This window comes from Salmo trutta, chromosome 17, assembly GCF_901001165.1.
Source record: "Salmo trutta chromosome 17, fSalTru1.1, whole genome shotgun sequence".
Lineage (NCBI taxonomy): Eukaryota > Metazoa > Chordata > Actinopteri > Salmoniformes > Salmonidae > Salmo > Salmo trutta.
This window is the reverse complement of record NC_042973.1, coordinates 14920613-14936745: the sequence shown is the minus strand read 5'-3', so window position 1 is coordinate 14936745 and position 16133 is coordinate 14920613. Positions and strand designations below refer to the sequence as shown.

General features: G+C 41.9%; 1 protein-coding gene across 1 annotated transcript in view; it reads right to left on the bottom strand.

The window, feature by feature from the left end:
- ddx49 (DEAD (Asp-Glu-Ala-Asp) box polypeptide 49) overlaps nt 1-16133 on the bottom strand; it is a 16545-nt gene extending 412 nt beyond the window's left edge. Inside the window, exons 1-12 of the mRNA XM_029695799.1 lie at nt 15871-16133; nt 15541-15664; nt 15359-15444; nt 15148-15269; nt 13853-14040; nt 13360-13500; nt 1229-1304; nt 1022-1098; nt 809-906; nt 531-605; nt 275-363; nt 90-161 (exon numbers count right to left, since the gene is read on the bottom strand). Coding sequence (XP_029551659.1) covers nt 90-161; nt 275-363; nt 531-605; nt 809-906; nt 1022-1098; nt 1229-1304; nt 13360-13500; nt 13853-14040; nt 15148-15269; nt 15359-15444; nt 15541-15664; nt 15871-15985 — 1263 coding nt within the window. The 5' untranslated portion in view covers nt 15986-16133. The remainder of the gene's footprint in view (nt 1-89; nt 162-274; nt 364-530; nt 606-808; nt 907-1021; nt 1099-1228; nt 1305-13359; nt 13501-13852; nt 14041-15147; nt 15270-15358; nt 15445-15540; nt 15665-15870) is intronic.

Here is a 16133-nt window from a genome sequence, read left to right as displayed (position 1 = left end):
GTTGGAATATCAGAACAAATCGGCTAAAACCCTCATCACAGCATAGCCTTTAACACGGATCATGGAGGTGTGGCTCATGGTGAACATACTTTCCCCTCCAAAATCATCTGTTTTCTCTTGTTGATCTCCTTTTTCTCATCAAAATCTGTTGACTCAAGTTTCTGCAAACAAAAGGAATGGTGAGAAGTCACAGCAGTAATATGAGCCCTTGTTATCCAACAGCCACATGTTCACAACGGAAATGTCTGTGTATAAATAGAATAGGTATTTGTACAATTTCACACTCCCGTCTGGCCACGTTGACTTGAGTGAGGATCTTCAGAACCTCTTTTTCCTCCACTGGATATTCCTTCAGTTTGGCCTCTGGACAAAGGGGAAAGCAAAACAAAATAATTTGAGCTTTCTGCCCTGTGATCATATTCTAAGTAGTGATATTCACAAATGGCTAATAGGCATGTCTGAATTGGAAAGGGTAGCAAGCAATACTAAAACAACTGCTGACTACTTTTCAATGCATGTTTGACACTTACGGATCTGCCCCTCGATGGAATGAACCAAGTGGATGTCATACTGTGTCACCAGTGTGATCGAGACACCATGCCTTCCTTTAGACAAATCAGAGAAAAGTTGTTTATACAGTAGCAGCCTATGTTATAACAGGCGGAGATACCGAAGGAGGAATGCTCGTGCTTCTTTCACATGCATTTCTTGCTGTTTGGGGTTTTAGGCTGGGTTTCTGTACAGCACTTTGAGATATCAGCTGATGTATGAAGGGCTATATAAATAAATTTGATTTGATGAATGTTACCTGCTCTGGCAGTTCGGCCAACTCTGTGAATGTAGATCTTGGGCAGACCTGGCGTGTTGTGGTTGATGACAACCTGGACTGTTGGAATATCCAGACCTCTGACAATGTGGACATGAAAATAGATGAGATTCACAATGGTTTGTAACCTGTCCATATATTGATCATGTTTTGTGAAGATCATACACACACTGACGTTGAATACAGCTTTCTTACCTGGAAGCCACATCAGTTGCAATCAGGATTTTAAAGACACTGGACTTGAACTTTGCGAGGTTGGCGAAACGTTGTTTCTATGAAAAAGACAAGGCCAATGTCCAAATTAACATTAGTTATTATGAAGCACATGTTAAATGTGTTTCAACTTGTCATGTAACCCATCAATGAATATAGACCTACACCCCAGGAGCTGGGGCTGTTTACCTGCTTCATCATTGAATGCAAGGAGATGGTTGGAAAGTTGAATTTCTGCATCATCATTGTGAGGATTTGGCAATTCCTGTAGGAAGAATGCAATGCATTAATGATTCGATGTCTAACAGTAATTCTATATTGACAAAGTATGTCAAAAGGCCGATACAGCAGCGTGTTCTACTGGTTGTCTTCAGTCATCTACATTTTTATTTCTAGGGGTTAGATCAGCTTTAATAGTGCAGATTGATGGAATCTATGAAATGATCAGCATCATTTTTGTAAATATATATATACACAGTACCAGTCAAATCCCTCATATATTTTTGTAAATACAACTGCTCAAAAAAAATAAAGGGAACACTTAAACACAATGTAACTCCAAGTCAATCACACTTCTGTGAAATCAAACTGTCCACTTAGGAAGCAACACTGATTGACAAACTTCACATGCTGTTGTGCAAATGGAATAGACAACAGGTGGAAATTATAGGCAATTAGCAAGACACCCCCAATAAAGGAGTGGTTCTGCAGGTGGTGACCACAGACCACTTCTCAGTTCCTATGCTTCCTGGCTGATGTTTTGGTCACTTTTGAATGCTGGCGGTGCTTTCACTCTAGTGGTAGCATGAGACGGAGTCTACAACCCACACAAGTGGCTCAGGTAGTGCAGCTCATCCAGGATGGCACATCAATGTGAGCTGTGGCAAGAAGGTTTGCTGTGTCTGTCAGCGTAGTGTCCAGACCATGGAGGCGCTACCAGGAGACAGGCCAGTACATCAGGAGACGTGGAGGAGGCCGTAGGAGGGCAACAACCCAGCAGCAGGACCGCTACCTCCGCCTTTGTGCAAGGAGGAGCACTGCCAGAGCCCTGCAAAATGACCTCCAGCAGGCCACAAATGTGCATGTGTCTGCTCAAACGGTCAGAAACAGACTCCATGAGGGTGGTATGAGGGCCCGACGTCCACAGGTGGGGGTTGTGCTTACAGCCCAACACCGTGCAGGACGTTTGGCATTTGCCAGAGAACACCAAGATTGGCAAATTCGCCACTGGCGCCCTGTGCTCTTCACAGATGAAAGCAGGTTCACACTGAGCACGTGACAGACGTGACAGGGTCTGGAGACGCCGTGGAGAACATTCTGCTGCCTACAACATCCTCCAGCATGACCGGTTTGGCGGTGGGTCAGTCATGGTGTGGGGTGGCATTTCTTTGGGGGGCCGCACAGCCCTCCATGTGCTCGCCAGAGGTAGCCTGACTGCCATTAGGTACCGAGATGAGATCCTCAGACCCCTTGTGAGACCATATGCTGGTGCGGTGGGCCCTGGGTTCCTCCTAATGCAAGACAATACTAGACCTCATGTGGTTTGAGTGTGTCAGCAGTTCCTGCAAGAGGAAGGCATTGATGCTATGGACTGGCCTGCCCGTTCCCCAGACCTGAATCCAATTGAGCACATCTGGGACATCATGTCTCGCTCCATCCACCAACGCCATGTTGCACCACAGACTGTCCAGGAGTTGGCGGATGCTTTAATCCAGGTCTGGGAGGAGATCCCTCAGGAGACCATCCGCCACCTCATTAGGAGCATGCCCAGGCGTTGTAGGGAGGTCATACAGGCACGTGGAGGCCACACACACACACACACTACTGAGCCTAATTTTGACTTGTTTTAAGGACATTACATCAAAGTTGGATCAGCCTGTAGTGTGGTTTTCCACTTTAATTTTGAGTGTGACTCCAAATCCAGACCTCCATGGGTTGATAAATTGGATTTCCATTGATTATTTGTGTGTGATTTTGTTGTCAGCACATTCAACTATGTAAAGAAAAAAGTATTTCATAAGATTATTTCATTCATTCAGATCTAGGATGTGTTGTTTTAGTGTTCCCTTTATTTTTTTGAGCAGTATATATATATATATTATATACATACATATATATACATACATACATACATACAGTGGGGCAAAAAAGTATTCAGTCAGCCACCAATTGTGCAAGTTCTCCCACTTAAAAAGATGAGAGGCCTGTAATTTTCATCATCAGTACACTTCAACTATGACAGACAAAATGAGAATAAAAAAAAATCCAGAAAATCACATTGTAGGATTTTTATGAATTTATTTGCAAATTATGGTGGAAAATAAAGTATTTGGTCAATAACAAAAGTTTCTCAATACTTTGTTATATACCCTTTGTTGGCAATGACACAGGTCAAACGTTTTCTGTAAGTCTTTACAAGGTTTTCACACACTGTTGCTGGTATTTTGGCCCATTCCTCCATGCAGATCTCCTCTAGAGCAGTGATGTTTTGGGGCTGTCGCTGGGCAACACGGACTTTCAACTCCCTCCAAAGATTTTCTATGGGGTTGAGATCTGGAGACTGGCTAGGCCACTCCAGGACCTTGAAATGCTTCTTACGAAGCCACTCCTTTGTTGCCCGGGCGGTGTGTTTGGGATCATTGTCATGCTGAAAGACCCAGCCACGTTTCATCTTCAATGCCCTTGCTGATGGAAGGAGGTTTTCACTCAAAATCTCACGATACATGGCCCCATTCATTCTTTCCTTTACACGGATCAGTCGTCCTGGTCCCTTTGCAGAAAGCATGATGTTTCCCAAAGCATGATGTTTCCACCCCCATGCTTCACAGTAGGTATGGTGTTCTTTGGATGCAACTCAGCATTCTTTGTCCTCCAAACACGACGAGTTGAGTTTTTACCAAAAAGTTATATTTTGGTTTCATCTGACCATATGACATTCTCCCAATCCTCTTCTGGATCATCCAAATGCTCTCTAGCAAACTTCAGACGGGCCTGGACATGTACTGGCTTAAGCAGGGGGACACGTCTGGCACTGCAGGATTTGAGTCCCTGGTGGCGTAGTGTGTTACTGATGGTAGGCTTTGTTACTTTGGTCCCAGCTCTCTGCAGGTCATTCACTAGGTCCCCCCGTGTGGTTCTGGGATTTTTGCTCACTGTTCTTGTGATCATTTTGACCCCACGGGGTGAGATCTTGCGTGGAGCCACAGATCGAGGGAGATTATCCGTGGTCTTGTATGTCTTCCATTTCCTAATAATTGCTCCCACAGTTGATTTCTTCAAACCAAGCTGCTTACCTATTGCAGATTCAGTCTTCCCAGCCTGGTGCAGGTCTACAATTTTGTTTCTGGTGTCATTTGACAGCTCTTTGGTCTTGGCCATAGTGGAGTTTGGAGTGTGACTGTTTGAGGTTGTGGACAGGTGTCTTTTATACTGATAACAAGTTCAAACAGGTGCCATTAATACAGGTAACAAGTGGAGGACAGAGGAGCCTCTTAAAGAAGAAGTTACAGGTCTGTGAGAGCCAGAAATTTTGCTTGTTTGTAGGTGACCAAATACTTATTTTCCACCATAATTTGCAAATAAATTCATAAAAAAATCCTACAATGTGATTTTCTGGATTTTTTTAATTCTCATTTTGTCTGTCATAGTTGACGTGTACCTATGATGAAAATTACAGGCCTCATCTTTTTAAGTGGGAGAACTTGCACAATTGGTGGTTGACTAAATACTTTTTTGTATGTATGTATGTATGTACATACACACACTATATACATTTTACGGACACAATGTATGGGGCGTCAACCCATCCCATCTATCTCTGAAACTCTATTTTGTGAAATATTTTTAATTGTTTTGTTCCACAAAAGTTCTGGACCTAAATACATGTTATGAACACAGCATACAGTGGCCTGCGAAAGTATTCACTCCCCTTGGCATTTTTCCTATTTTGTTGCCTTACAACCTGGAATTACAATGGATTTGGGGGGGGGGTTTGTATCATTTAATTTACACAACATGTCTACCACTTATTTATTTCACCTTTATTTAATTAACCAGGTAGGCTAGTTGAGAACAAGTTCTCATTTGCAACTGCGACCTGGCCAAGATAAAACATAGCAATTCGACACATACAACAGAGTTACACATGGAATAAACAAAACATACAGTCAATAATACAGTAGAATAAAAGAAAACAAAAAGTCTATATACAGTGAGTGCAAATGAGGTAAGTTAAGGCAATAAATAGGCCATGGTGTAATTACAATATAGCAATTAAACACTGGAATGGTAGATGTGCAGAAGATGAATGTGCAAGTAGAGATACTGGGGTGCAAAGGAGCAAGATAAATAAATACAGTATGGGGATGAGGTAGGTAGATAGCCCATCTGTAAACAGCCCATCTATGTACAGGTGCAGTGATCTGTGAGCTGCTCTGACAGCTGGTGCTTAAAGCTAGTGAGGGAGATATGAGTCTCCAGCTTCAGAGATTTTTGCAGTTCGTTCCAGTCATTGGCAGCAGAGAACTGGAAGGAAAGACAGCCAAAGGAGGAATTGGCTTTGGGGGTGACCAGTGAGATATACCTGCTTGAGCGCGTGCTACGAGTGGGTGCTGCTATGGTGACCAGTGAGGTGAGATAAGGCGGGGCTTTACCTAGCAGAGACTTGTAGATAGCCTGTAGCCAGTGGGTTTGGCGACGAGTATGAAGCTAGGGCCAACCAACGAGAGCGTACAGGTCGCAATGGTGGGTAGCGTATGGGGCTTTGGTGACAAAACGGATGGCACTGTGATAGACTGCATCCAGTTTGTTGAGTAGAGTGTTGGAGGCTATTTTATAGATGACATCACCGAAGTCGAGGATCGGTAGGATGGTCCATTTTACGAGGGTATATTTGGCAGCATGAGTGAAGAATGCTTTGTTGCGATATAGGAAGCCGATTCTAGATTTAATTTTGGATTGGAGATACTTAATGTGAGTCTGGAAGGAGAGTTTACAGTCTAACCAGACACCCAGGTATTTGTAATTGTCCATGTATTCTAAGTCAGAGCCGTAGTTGGTAAACCAGGCGAGACAATCATTTGAGAAACCAAGGCTGTCGAGTCTGCCAATAACAATGTGGTGATTGACAGAGTCGAAAGCCTTGGCCAGGTCGATGAATACGGCTGCACAGTAATGTCTCTTATCGATGGCGGTTATGATGTCGTTTAGGACCTTGAGCGTGGCTGAGGTGCACCCATGACCAGCTCTGAAACCAGATTGCATAGCGGAGAAGGTACGGTGGGATTCGAAATGGTCAGTAATCTGTTTGTTAACTTGGCTTTCGAAGACCTTAGAAAGACAGGGTAGGATAGATATAGGTCTGTAGCAGTTTGGGTCTAGAGTGTCACCCCCTTTGAAGAGGGGGATGAACGCGGCAGCTTTCCAATCTTTACGAAAGAGAGGTTGAACAGGCTAGTAATAGGAGTTGCAACAATTTCGGCAGATAATTTTAGAAAGAGAGGGTCCAGATTGTCTAGCCCGGCTGATTTGTAGGGGTCCAGATTTTGCAGCTCTTTCAGAACATCAGCTATCTGGATTTGGGTGAAGGAGAAATGGTGGGGGCATTGCCGGGTTGCTGTGGAGGGTGCCGGGCAGTTGACTGGGGTAGGGGTAGCCAGGTGGAAAGCATTGCCAGCCGTAGAGAAATGCTTTTTGAAATTCTCAATTATAGTGGATTTATCGGAGGTAACAGTGTTTCCTAGCCTCAGAGCAGTGGGCAGCTGGGAGGAGTTGCTCTTATTCTCCATGGACCTTAGTGTCCAAGAACTTTTTTGAGTTAGTACCACAGGATGCAAATTTCTGTTTGAAAAAGCTAGCCTTAGCTTTCCTAACTGCCTGTTTATATTTGTTCCAAACTTCCCTGAAAAGTTGCATATCACGGGGGCTATTCGATGCTAATGCAGAATGCCACAGGATGTTTTTGTGCTGGTCAAGGGCAGACAGGTCTGGAGTGAACCAAGGACTATATTTTACATTTTTACATTTAAGTCATTTAGCAGACGCTCTTATCCAGAGCGACTTACAAATTATATCTATTCCTAGTTCAATTTTTTTTTAATGGGGCATGCTTATTCAAAATGGTGAGGAAGGCACTTTTGAAGAATAGCCAGGCATCATCTACTGACGGGATGAGGTCTGTCATTCCAGGATACCCCGGCCAGGTCGATTAGAAAGGCCTGCTCGCAGAAGTGTTGTAGGGAGCGTTTGACAGTGATGAGGGGTGGTCGTTTGGTCGCAGACCCATTACGGATGCAGGCAATGAGGCAGTGATCACTGAGGTCTTGATTGAAAACAGCAGAGGTGTATTTGGAGGGCGAGTTAGTTAGAATGACATCTATGAGGGTGCCCGTGTTTACGGATTTGGGGTTGTACTTGGTAGGTTCATTGATCATTTGTGTGAGATTGAGGGCATCAAGCTTAGATTGTAGGATGGCCGGGGTGTTAAGCATGTCCCAGTTTAGGTCACCTAGTAGCACGAGCTCAGAAGATAGATGGGGGGCAATCAATTCACATATGGTATCGAGGGCACAGCTGGGGGCAGGGAGGTCTATTGCAAGCGGCAACAGTGAGAGACTTGTTTCTGGAAAGGTGCATTTTTAGAAGTAGAAGCTCGAATTGTTTGGGTACAGACTTGGATAGTAATACAGAACTCTGCAGGCTATCTTTGCAGTAGATTGCAACACCGCCCCCTTTGGCAATTCTATCTTGGCGGAAAATGTTATAGTTAGCGATGGAGATTTCAGGGTTTTTGGTGGTTTTCCTACATCAGGATTCAGACACGGCTAAGACATCCGGGTTGGCAGAGTGTGCTAAAATGACTAAAACAAACTTAGGGAGTAGGCTTCTAATGTTAACATGAATGAAACCAAGGCTTTTACAGTTACAGAAGTCAACAAATGAGAGCACCTGGGGAGTGGGAGTGGAGCTAGGCACTGCAGGACCTGGATTAACCTCCACATCACCAGAGGAACAGAGGAGAAGTAGGATAAGGGTACGGCTAAAGGCTATACGAACTGGCCATTTAGCACGTTCGGAACAGAGAGTAAAGGGAGCAGGTTTCTGGGCACAATAGCATCGATTCAAGGCATAATGTACAGACAAAGGTAAGGTAGGATGTGAGTACATTGGAGGTAAACCTAGGCATTGAGTAATGATGAGAGAGATATAGTCTCTAGAGATGTTTAAACCAGGTGATGTCATCGCATATGTAGGAGGTGGATATTGAGCAGGGCTAGAGGCTCTACAGTGAAATAAGACAGTAATCACTAACCAGGACAGTAATGGACAAGGCATATTGATATTAGCGAGAAGCATGCGTAGCCAAGTGAACATATGGGTCCAGTGAGTGGTTGGGCTGACTGGGGACATGGCGATTCAGACAGTTAGCAGGCCGATGCTAACAAGCTAACAGTTAGTAGGCCGGGGCTAAACAACCTAGCAGTTAGCAGACCGGGTTAGCAAGCAAGCAGTTGGCAGACCGGGGCAAGCAAGCTAGCAGTTAGCAGACCGGGGCAAGCAAGCTAGCCGTTAGCAGACCGGGGCAAGCAAGCTAGCAGTTAGCAGACCGGGGCAAGCAAGCTAGCAGTTAGCAGAACGGGGCAAGCAAGCTAGCAGTTAGCAGAACGGGGCAAGCAAGCTAGCAGTTAGCAGAACGGGGCAAGCAAGCTAGCAGTTAGCAGAACGGGGCAAGCAAGCTAGCAGTTAGCAGAACGGGGCAAGCAAGCTAGCAGTTAGCAGAACGGGGCAAGCTAGCTAGCAGTTAGCAGACCGGGGCAAGCAAGCTAGCAGTTAGCAGACCGGGGCAAGCAAGCTAGCAGTTAGCAGACCGGTGCTAGCAAGTTAGCTTCAGGCTAATTGGTGCTTGCTCTGGGATGGAAACGCTAGCAAGGAGTAGTCACCCGGGATTGCGGTTAGCTAGTTGCGAAGATCCAGATGAAAACGTTCAGAGTTTGTGGTAGGAATCTGGGGATATGGGGAAAAAATATATAAAATAATAATAGGTCCGTTATGCTCTGGTTTGAGTCACGTTGTTCGAACTGGCGAGAGCTTTCCGAGCTAAAGGTTAGCTGATGACCGGTAGCAATGGTTTGCTGACTGATAGCTGGTAGGTAGTTAGCTGGCTAGCTTCAGTTGAGGGATTCCAGATCCGAAGTAAATAGAAATACTTTAGAAAAAAAAACAGATCCACGCCACATTGGGTGAGGCGGGATGCAGGAGAGTGTTTAGAAGTTGAGGTTTAGGAAAATATTTTTAAAAGATATGCGAAGAAAAAGATGTAAAAAGATATGTAAGGGACACGACAGGACAAAGACGTCTGACTGCTGCGCCATCTTGGATTATGAGTATGAAGATATACTTCGAAGATGCAAAATATTTTTTATTGTGAAACAAACAAGAAATAAGACAAAATAAACAGAAAACTTGAGCGTGCATAACTATTCACCCCCCCAAAGTCAATACTTTGTAGAGCCACCTTTTGCAACAATTACAGCTGCAAGTCTATTGGGGTATGTCTCTATAAACTTGGCACATCTAGCCACTGGGATTTTTGCCCATTCTTCAAGGCAAAACTGCTCCAGCTACTTCAAGTTGGATGGGTTTCGCTGGTGTACAGCAATCTTTAAGTCATACCACAGATTCACAATTGGATTGAGGTCTGGGCTTTGACTAGGCCATTCCAAGACATTTAAATGTTTCCCCTTAAACCACTCGAGTGTTACTTTAGCAGTATGCTTAGCGTCCTTGCCCTGCTGGAAGGTGAACCTCCTCCCAGTCTCAAATCTCTGGAAGACTGAAACAGGTTTCCCTCAAGAATTTCCCTGTATTTAGCACCATCCATCATTCCTTCAATTCTGACCAGTTTCCCAGTCCCTGCCGATGAAAAACATCCCCACAGCATGATGCTGCCGCTGGGGATGATGGATGGTGCTAAATGGTGTTCTCGAGGTGATGAGAGGTGTTGGGGTTTGTGCCAGACATAGCGTTTTCCTTGATGGCCATAAGGCTCAATTTTAGTCTCATCTGACCAGAGTACCTTCTTCCATATGTTTGGGGAGTATCCCACATGCCTTTTGGCGAACACTAAGCAAACATGTTTTTTTTTCTTCTGGCCACTCTTCCATAAAGCCCAGCTCTGTGGAGTGTATGGCTTAAAGTGGTCCTATAGACAGATACTCTAATCTCCGCTGTGGAGCTTTGCAGCTCCTTCAGGGTTATCTTTGGTCTCTTTGTTGCCTCTCTGATTAATGCCCTCCTTGCCTGGTCTGAGTTTTGGTGGGCGGCACTCTCTTGGCAGGTTTGTTGTGGTGCCATATTCTTTCCATTTTTTAATAATGGATTTAATGGTGCTCCGTGGGATTTTCAAAGTTTCTGATATTTTTTTTATAACCCAACCCTGATCTGTATTTCTCCACAACTTTGTCCCTGACCTGTTTGGAGAGCTCTTGGTCTTCGTAGTGCCGCTTGCTTGGTGGTGCCCCTTGCTTAGTGGTGTTGCAGACTCTGGGGCCTTTCAGAACAGGTGTATATATACACTGAGATCATGTGACAGATCATGTGACACTTAAATAAAGTCCACCTGTGTGCAATCTAACTAATTATGTGACTGAAGGTAATTGGTTGCACCAGATCATGTAACACTTAAATAAAGTCCACCTGTGTGCAATCTAACTAATTATGTGACTTCTGAAGGTAATTGGTTGCACCAGATCTTATTTAGGGGCTTCATAGCAAAGGGGGTGAATACATATGCACGCACCACTTTTCTGTTTAATTTTTTTTTAAACAAGTTATTTTTTTAAGTTCACTTCACCAATTTGGACTATTTTGTATATGTCCATTACATGAAATCCAAATAAAAATAAATGTATATTACAGGTTGTAATGCAACAAAATAGGAAAAACACCAAGGGGGTGAATACTTTTGCAAGGCACTGTATTTTACATTAGTTATCTTATTGTTTTTATTGCCAACCTTCAGCTCCACTCAACCCCTCCCATCCATCTCTTAACACCAACCATTTTTTATTTCCATTAGCCATATATTTTTAAACTGTGATGTTTCGCAAAAGTTCTGAACCTTTCTATTCTCAGTTTCTACAGATTGTACATTAAATATGACATTTTTTGGTAAAAGTATTATATTATTGATCGATTGACTATGACTTTCCAAATCACACAGTATTGCTATCTGCAGAGTTAGCTCCAGGTAAATGTTGCACTTCTTCAACCATTCCTGGACCTGCGACCAAAAGCAAGCTACATATATACAGTACCAAAACAAATGATCTAATGATTCAGCCTCTTCGCAGCAAATTCTGCAGAACTGGGATGGTTATATCTCCCATATATAACATTCTATTGGTTGCAAGAAATTTGTATGAAATTTCAATAGAAAAATTCTGTGTTTTGAATCCGGCTTTGTTTTGCGTATCAGTTCATAAACCATGTGCCATGGAATCGGTACATTGAAAATCTTTTCCCAACTATTTTGCAATCTATATGGCACAGCTGTACATTTTTTGGTCATTAAATGAAACTGGTATACTTTTTTATTTATCACAATTTTCTTTAACCAATTTTGGTCTTTAATGCAGGGCCAGCAGACACGTTCCTTACTTTCCCCCCTTTCACTTACCTCTTCCATTTTTTGCAGTAATCCTGCAATTAGTTGGTTGTAGTTTTGGGTAGAGGAGACATTTCCATATATTTTTGTTAGCTGCATGTGTGACATAACTCCACCAGTCCTGTTTATGATATAATTTACAAAGATACCTTTCTTAAACTTTTTTTTTATTTAAATAATGTATTTTTATTAAATTAGTATATTTGAGTTTAATCACAATATGTTGCATTATATTTTCTGGTGGATTAAACTGAAATTGCAACCAAATTTCTATGACTTTTTAAATAGCGATATTTTGGAGATGATTTTGTTTTCAAATAACCGAAATTGAGAGGTTGTAATCTGAATAAAGGGAAAAAGGCCATTCCTGAACATGGGGTAAGACATTCTTACTAATCTGCTAGAAAACCAGTTCGGATTTAAATAAACTTTTGTATGACTGACGTCTTTAGTGAGAGGCCTAACGCTTTAATATTTAATCATTTCTGCCCTCCGAATTCATATTCATTATATACATAGGCCTGTTTAATTTTGTCTGGCTTGCCCTTCCAAATAAAATGGAATCTTTTTTGCTCATATAATTTAAAAAACAGGTTGCTAGGTGTAGGGAAGACCATAAGCAAATAGGTAAACTGGGATATGACTAATGAGTTAATCAGATAGATTTTTCCACAAATAGACAGGTATTATCCTTTCCATTGTAGCAAGATCTTATCAATTTTTGCTAACTTTCTATTCAAATTTATTGGAGTGAGTTCATTTCTTTCTTTTGGAATATGTATACCGAGTATGTCCACATCACCGTCAGATCATTTTATTGGTAAACTACACGGTAATGTAAAAGCTGTATTTTTAGTAATCCAATACGCAATAGTAAACTGATCATAATTTTGTTGTAATCCAGAGAGGTTAGAAAAAGTACCTAGATCCTCTATGAGACTGTGGAGGGATCCAAATTGTGTATTTAAAAGAAAACATGAATAATCAGCGTACAATGACACCTTTGTTTTTAAGCCCTGGATTTCTAACCTCTTGATATTATTGTTGGATCTGATTTTAACAGCTAACATTTCGATGGCAATAATAAACAGATATGTCAATAGTGGACAACCTTGTTTTACTCCGCTAGACAGTTTAAAACTTTTTGAGACGTAGCCATTGTTTACTATTTTACACCTAGGGTTACTATACATAACTTCAACCCATTTTAGGAGAGATTCTCCAAAATTGAAATATTCCAGGCATTTATATATAAACACCGGTCATACATTATCAAAAGCCTTTTCAAAATCAGCTATGAATACTAGGCCTGGTTTCCCTGATTTTTCATAGTGTTCTATTGTTTCCAGTACTTCTCTTATATTATCTCCAATGTATCGTTCATGTAAAAAAATCTGTCTGATTAGGATGAATAATATCCAACAATACCTTTTTAAATTCTATGCGCTATGCATTTTGCATCACAACACTGAAGTGTAAGAGGCCTCCAATTGTTTAAATTGACTGGATCTTTATATTTACCTCTTGGATCCTGTTTCAGCAATAATGAAATCAGACCTTCTTGTTGAGTGTCTGATAATAAATTGTTTGGGTAATTTAGCAGACGCTCTTATCCAGAGCGACTTCCCGGAGCAATTGGGATCAAAGGCATTCTTACTTGCAGGTGTTGGTGAAGATCATGATCGACCAGTCGTCGTGCTCATCTTGAAACTTCTGGATCAGGTGCACTAGGTAGGCATCTTTCACTTTCTCTGGTGTCAGGATGTACCTTTGATCCAACTCTTCAACCGTGCGGACTCTATGAGAAAAATACACTTAAAATGTAATTATGTTGAACCAATATAGCACATTTTGTTTAAAAAAAAAAGAGCAAAGAGCTACTCCATTTGTTGATAATCAAGAGAAAATAACATTCATTTAACCAGTCAATGAAATTGAGAATCTTTTCACTCAGTTCAGCGTACAACTTACATGTCAAAATGTTTAAAATACACATGGGCACACAAATGATAAACAATTATGGAATAGAACATAAGACAGACATGTCCTGTTTTGAAGAATGAGGTTTACCTCTACATGCATATTTATGCAACTAATCATGTAATGTACCAATGTAGTGCATCATGTTGTCAGTCATGCTAAGAGCTTACTCGGACTTGCTTTCCCAGAAGAAGGGCCTGTTCATGGCGATGCCCTTGAGCTCCTGCAGTGTGTCTGTGAGGGTGGCACTGAACAGCAGCGTCTGGCGTTTGGCAGGCACCGCGGCCAGGATCACCTCCAAGTCTTTGGTAAAGTCTGTGCAGCCTTGCTCAAGCAGGCGGTCGGCCTCATCAAGGATCTACCAGAGACAATTACCATTTGGCCCGTGCATTACAATTAGCATTATGTCACAAAATAAAATGTCAAAGTAACATTTCAACAGTTACCATTAGGCACTATGACTTGTCACATTTTGCATAAGATATTTAACAAAATTGATTTTTACTTCCTAATAGAAGGCATGCAGATGACCGTGCATCCTGACAAGTACAATGATAAATCAAGAATAAGCTATAGAAAAAAAAAAATTCAACACTAACACGAAACCCAAACCGGCTGCACGCGTGCGCCATCGTGCATACATTTATTTTGTCCTCCCACACCAAACGCGATCACGACACGCAGGTTAAAATATCAAAACAAACTCTGAATCAATTATATAATTTGGGGACAGATCGAAAAGCATTAAACATTTATGGAAATTTAGGTAGTTAGCTTGCTAGCTAATTTGTCCAATTTAGCTAGCTTGCTGTTGCTAGCAAATTTGTCCAAGGATATAAACATTGAGTTGTTATTTTACCTGAAATGCACAAGGTCCTCTACTCCGCCAATTAATCCACACATAAAACGGTCAACCAAATCGTTTCTAGTAATCTCTCTTCCTTCCAGGCGTTTTTTTCTCTTGACTTTATATTGCGATTGGCAACTTTCATAAATTAGGTGCATTACCGACACTGACATCGTTCATCTTTCAGTCACCTACGAGGGTATAACCAATGAGGAGATGGCACGTGGGTACCCGCTTCCATAAACCAATGAGGAGATGGGAGAGGCAGGACTTGCAGCGTGATCTGCGTCTGAAATGGAACTGATTTCTATTTTAGCCATTGGCAATGCAGACTCTCGTTGGCGCACGCGAGCAGTGTGGGTGCAATAATTGAATAACATAGATTTCTACATTTATTTTGCAACGAACGCGACCGGTGTGGTCAGCCTGTAATGGGGGAAAAAAAACATTCTCAACACACAAGGTAGTTAATAATATAAAGGTAGTTCATAATAGTCTCACTGTTTTGGTTCATAATAGTCTCACTGTTTTGGTTGACAGTGAGACATACTCACCTAGACATCCTCAAACATAATTGCCTTTGTGGACACCAATTCATTTCTTCTCCAACAAACTCACCAGAAACTGGATCTTCTTGATGCTGAATGTGTCGGAGCTCCGAATGTGGTCTGCCAGTCTTCCTGGAGTGGCTACAACAACGTGGGGCTTCTTAGAGAGCTCCAAGGCCTGTGTAATCATATCTGTTGGGAACATCACCAGAACATTAGAACATAATGGACGACTGAATAAGAATGCAATGAGAGGCAGTGTTGTTGGTAATCAACATTACCCATTCCACCAACAATGATGCAGTCCCGCAAGCCCATTGGTTTTCCCAGAACTCTAAACTGTTCGGCAATCTGGTAAGCCAATTCCCTGCAAAAGACACAAGTTTAAATATTACACAACATTGAACATTATATACATGACTTTTCCAGAAGATTGTTCACAATTATCGGAAGATTCACCAACCTGGTAGGTGTGAGAACTAAACAGAAGATTCCATATGGGTCCTCAGATAATTTCTGTAGCACTGGTAGCACAAAGGCAGCTGTCTTTCCACTGCCAGTCTTGGCACAACCCATACAATCCCGACCTAGACAACAGAGGGGCAAAATCATATCTCAAAAAAAGTCTGTTGATAGCTAGTTAGTTTACTCTCTTGATCAGGTCGTTATTGTAGCTAGAAGTTATGTGTTCTCATTAAACTGCTACCTGGGTAAATAAAGGTTAAACCTTATATTTAAAAAATTAACATTACAAGAAATAATACATAGTTTGTTAGCAAACGTTAAGTGTTACCTTCCAGAATCGGTGGCATACAGTTTTCCTGGACTTGAGTTGGTTTACTGATCCCCATTTGTTTACATTGTTGAATCAGCCAATCTGACAGACCGAGAGAGGAAAAATCCGACATTTTGCAGTTCTCCAAAATTCCAGATTGAAAAATATAGATTATACTTGGTTTTGTGAGCCAAAGTCTTCAAAATTATCCACTGAAATCCCAGAAAATCATCCTCGTGTTATCTTACGTCTGTCGCATTTTGGTGACGTCAATATCTGCT